The sequence below is a fragment of the Eubalaena glacialis genome, chromosome 10 (assembly GCF_028564815.1).
Source record: "Eubalaena glacialis isolate mEubGla1 chromosome 10, mEubGla1.1.hap2.+ XY, whole genome shotgun sequence".
Lineage (NCBI taxonomy): Eukaryota > Metazoa > Chordata > Mammalia > Artiodactyla > Balaenidae > Eubalaena > Eubalaena glacialis.
In genome coordinates this window covers 109,941,797-109,946,610 of record NC_083725.1, presented here as the reverse complement: position 1 = coordinate 109,946,610, position 4,814 = coordinate 109,941,797, and the positions used below count along the sequence as shown (strand labels likewise).

General features: G+C 52.1%; 1 protein-coding gene across 1 annotated transcript; it reads left to right on the top strand.

Moving 5' to 3' along the window:
- Window positions 1-1,036: 1,036 nt before the first annotated feature.
- Window positions 1,037-3,108, top strand: PRG2 (proteoglycan 2, pro eosinophil major basic protein; the record flags this gene model as incomplete). The annotated part of the gene is made up of 4 exons (XM_061203770.1): window positions 1,037-1,094; window positions 1,717-2,000; window positions 2,347-2,478; window positions 3,031-3,108. Coding segments are annotated over exons 1-4 (552 nt in total), but the record flags the coding sequence as incomplete, so codon positions are not given.
- Between the last annotated feature and the right edge of the window lie 1,706 nt (window positions 3,109-4,814).

The window sequence follows — 4,814 nt, the reverse complement described above, 5'->3', positions numbered from 1 at the left end:
CTGTGGGGCAAACCCTCCTGCCTCTGGAGAACTTCCTACAAAGCTCCTATATAAAACATCATTGTGACAGGGTGAGAGAGTGTCATGGACATATATACACTACCAAATGTAAAATAGATAGCTAGTGGGAAGCAGCCGCATAGCACAGGGAGATCAGCTCGGTGCTTTGTGACCACCTAGAGGGGTGGGATGGGGAGAGTGGGAGGGAGGGAGATGCAAGAGGGAAGAGATATGGGAACATATGTATATGTATAACTGATTCACTTTGTTATAAAGCAGAAACTAACACACCATTGTAAAGCAGTTATACTTCAATAAAGATGTTTAAAAAAAAAAAATCATTGTCAGATGGAGTGAAGAAGGACGGAGTTTGGGGTGTGCCTCAGGACCCAGGAAGACCTCTGGGCTAGTGAGTGCCTTGCCTGTTGCAGTGGAGCTGGTCCTAAGTAAATGTTCAATCTCCTGGGAGGCGCCTGACTCAGGCTGAGAGGTTCCAGAGGGCTGGCTGGGACTGTGTGTGGCTCTCAGGTGTCAGCAGGGTCAGGACTTCTCAGCCTCAGCCTATCACGTTTCTTTTGAGGTCTGTGAAAGCTCTCCTTGGCTGGGGAAGGCAGAGCATGGAGGATGCGAGGGTGTGTGTGGCTTTCTGAGCTTTGAAGAGGAGACATGCTTTCCAAGGTCTGCGAGTTCCTAAGAAGGCCAACGATCATTTTGTCTTGATCCTCTCTTTTTTCGTAGACTCTGAGGAGAACATTAAGTACAAACAAAGAAAGGTAATACTCCCTTCTTCCCATCCAAGCCCACAGGAAAGTCAGCCTTGGCTGCCCCTCATGGTCGGCTTCACTCTATTCAGAAAGAGGTCTCAGTGTCCTAGAGCATCAGGGGCTGGGCACAGCACTAGCTTTTCCATCCCATCTTGACTTCTATTCATGCTTTCTCTTTCTCCACCTCCCTCTCAAGGTCCCCTAATGGTGTGGCTCTTGTGTATGTGTGTGTGTGTGTCCAACTCTGTCCTCCATTGCAGGATAAAGCCAAAATGAAACTCCCCCTACTTCTGGCTTTTCTACTTGGGACAGCTTCAGCTTTTCCTCTGAGTAAGTCTCCTTGGCCTTCAGCCTTTCTTTCTCTACTTGACTCCTTTCTATAGTTTATAGGGTCAGAGTCACATAGCCACCTTCCTCTCTGGCCATCCCCAATTTCAGGATCTCTGCACAGAAAGGAGCGGGGACTCTAGAGCTGGAGCTGAAGGGATTCCTCAGGGCATCTGCATGTCTGCAGTCTTGGTTCTACTGTGACGTTCTCAATGTTGTCCTTTCTGCAAGATGCATACGATGATCAAATGATCACTTCTTTTACTTTGAGCTCACCGAGTGTACTGTGCTAAGCGTTTTCTATGCATTATCTCCTTTAATCCTCATAGCATCCCCATGAGGTATGTGGTGTGGTATACCCATATCACAAACGAAGAACTAAAGCTAGTAGGTGATGGAACCAGAACAAAACCCAAAACTGCCTGACTCTAAGTTCATGCCCTTAACCACCAGGACCTCATGTGGGAGGTTGGCTTCTCCTGGGGTGGGGTGGGCTGCGTTCCAGGTTCCTCTCTATCCAGGGCTCAGCTTGCAAATGCCTGGGGCCAGGAGGGAGCTGTCCGTGGTTCTGGGGAGGAACAGGGGAAGATGTGAAGGAGGGGCACTTGGCCTTTCTTCTTGCCAGGAACTGAAATGTCCAACATCGAGAGCCCCTTGGGGGATGACACCCTGCCTCAGGTTGGGGAGGTGCCAGAAAGTGAGGCAAAGGAGGTCCCTGTGGAGAAGCAGACGCTGCTAGAGGAAGAGGAAGACGGGGGCTCTGGAAGTGAAGATGCCCCCAGGGAAGAGGGGGCTGTTGAGTCCATCTCAGCCTTGGATGATGTAGACAGGGACCTTCAGTGTCCTAAGGGTGAGCACACAGTAAAACTGGAGGGCATCCCTGGATGCAAGACCTGCCGCTTCCTCCTGGTGAGGAGCCCCTGAATTCTATTCATGCTCAGGTGAGTGGCCAGTGGCTGAGGCTGAGGCCCAGGGTGGGGATGGGGAGCAGGTGTCTCCAGCCTCTGTGTCGCTGGTCATTTTCCTCACTGAGGACCCTGGGGGTGTTAGCAGAGGCTGAGACCCGCAAAGGTGTTGGGGGTAAGAGGTGAGGGTCATGCGGAAACAGAAGTTGCATCTTAATCTCCAGCCTTCAAATGTCTGTGGGGCTGGGGGGTAGAGGGTGAGTTTTGGAGACTTAGACACCCAGGACTAAGGTGATGTGAATTCCTGTGGGACGGGCACTCCATTCTTCCTCTTTCATTCTGCCCTGCAGTTAACTTGCCAGAGGTGCTACCAGGGGAGACTCATCTCCATCCACAACTGCAGCCTTAATTACCAGATCCAGTGCTTAGTCAGACAGATCAACCAGGGCCAAGTCTGGATCGGAGGCCAGGTCACTGGCTGGGTAAGAGGGGTCCCAGCTCTCAGTGGGGAGCACCTCCTGACCCCAGCCCATGTTCAACCTGCTGCAGATTTGTCTGTGCTTCTCCTCTACAATCCTCTGAAGAACTGGGGATAGATGGACACCTGGGCGAGACAACAAGGGGGCTACCTGGGCGAGACAACAAGGGGGCTGCCTAGGCATCGGGAACAGCCAAGCATTTAGAATCAGGATGTTTAGGTGCGAGTTCTGCACAGTCTCTGACTGTCTATAGGACCTGGGCAAGACCGTGAGCCTTGTTCCTCAACTGTAGGATGGGGTTGGAACTCCTGCCCTACCTCTTGTTAGAGCCAGAAGGATGGGGGTGTCACTGGAATGCATAGAATATGATGGTGACAATCACTGTGGATCTACATTTCGGTTGACCAGGACTGTGTCCATTGTGGTCCAGCAGTCCTTTAAGGGCCAATGCCTGGCGGGCAGCAGGAGGGTCAGGCAGGGATAGTCCCAGCTGTGCCTACCTGCTTTCCCTTTGCCCGTGTCCCAGCCCACCTCTTTCCCTCTTGCCTCCCCTAGGGTCGCTGCACACGCTTTCGCTGGCTTGACGGCACTCCCTGGAATTTTGCATACTGGGCTGCTGGCCAGCCCTGGGGCAGTGCTGCTAGATGTGTGACCCCCGTGCACCCGAGGTGAGGTGGTGGGGGTGGGGATGCGTAATGGCAAGGCCTGGGAGGGAGGAGGCTCCAGGAAGGGCCAGACCCTCCAAAGGAGAGGCCTCCTGGCTCTTCAGACTCATCTCCACTGAGGTGTGGGGTAGGGAGAGGGGAAGGCCCTACTGGGACTGAGTCAGGGAGAACAAGAGGCTGAGACCCCTTCCTGTTGCGTCTTCACAGGAGGCCACTGGCGTCGAGCTCACTGTGGCTTGGGTCTCCCGTTCATCTGTTCCTACTGAGCTGGATCTTCCTGGGTAGCCTCCTCCCATCCCCTCCCCTCCAGCCCCCAGCAATAAAATCGTTTTTCTGAAACTGATTTATTTTTCTTCCAATCATTGATCTACTCTGCTTAGCCCCACCCATGAGCTTTCTGCCGTACGAGGACCACACCTCCCCACCCTACTGTCTTTCATAAAAAGGGACAGAAGTTATCACTCCCAAGGAGGATGGAGCATGGAGTGGGGTCTGTGTGGCCCTCTTGGAGACAGAGGAATGGGCTCAGGTGGCTCTTTTCATAGGACACCCAATACTGGGCTCGTGCATTGCAGGTGCTGCCAGGACCCCACGCATCTCTCTCCAAACTTGCAAGGTGAACTCTCAATGTACTGTATTTGCATCTCCACGTCTGAGGGCCTTTTCTCCCTCTCCCACAAAAAACTGTGGTTGCCTTAATGTGCCAGGATATTAACATGTCCCTGGGAACAGCCCACAACTCTCAGGAGTGGGTGTATGAGTACCCCAGTCCTTTGCCCCCTCAAGTGGAATAATTCTGGGGCAGGTATCGGGCACTGCTTCCCAGCGTTTCGCAGTGGGATTAACTTCCAGTTATCCACTGAGGTAGCTGGCTTTATAACGCACATCTTATTGGCTGTCTTCTCTCCCCCATATGAACTCTCCTCTTCCCTACTACTGCCCCAGCACCTCCCATATAAACTACTTGCACTCAAATCCTTGCCTCAGGGTCTGTTTCCGAGGAGTCTCAACATAGGACAAACTGCTATATGTCCAACTCTATGTAAGGTTTGGGAATATGACAAGACACAGCTCCCTGCCATTCGGGAACGTACAGATGTTTGTAATACAAGCACAACAGCATCTACTAATTGTTACCGCTTACTGTGCACCCACAAAGTACCCCCTGCTGTGGCAGGCATCTTACAAAGATGACCTTGTTTGATCAGTAATTATTATCCCATTGTACAGAACCAGGCTCAGAGAAGCTATGACCTGTTTTTTTACCCAAGGCTGAACATCTAAATGCGACCCGTGCTGTGATTCAAGTATCTCCAGAGCATGTTCTTTCAACCATTAGGATTTCATGGCTGGAAGTGTTGGCTGCTTCCAGGACATGATCATATGGGGACAGAGCACAGAGGGGAGGCACGAGAGACTCATCTACCCTTGGGTTCATCTTGGGGCATTGGACTCCAACCCAGCTGGAGATGAGGGAGTCCCAATCAGAGGTGAGGAAGGAAGGCATTCTGAACCCTCCCTCTGGTGGGGAGGTGAGCAGAAAGTAAGGCATCAATGCTCCGAAGCCCTTTTCCTCCAGGACTCCTCAAATTCTCAGAAGTACAGATGGCCCCAGGGATTCCATTCTATCTGGTGGCCCAGACAGAAGAGGCTACTTATTCAAGGTTGCACAGG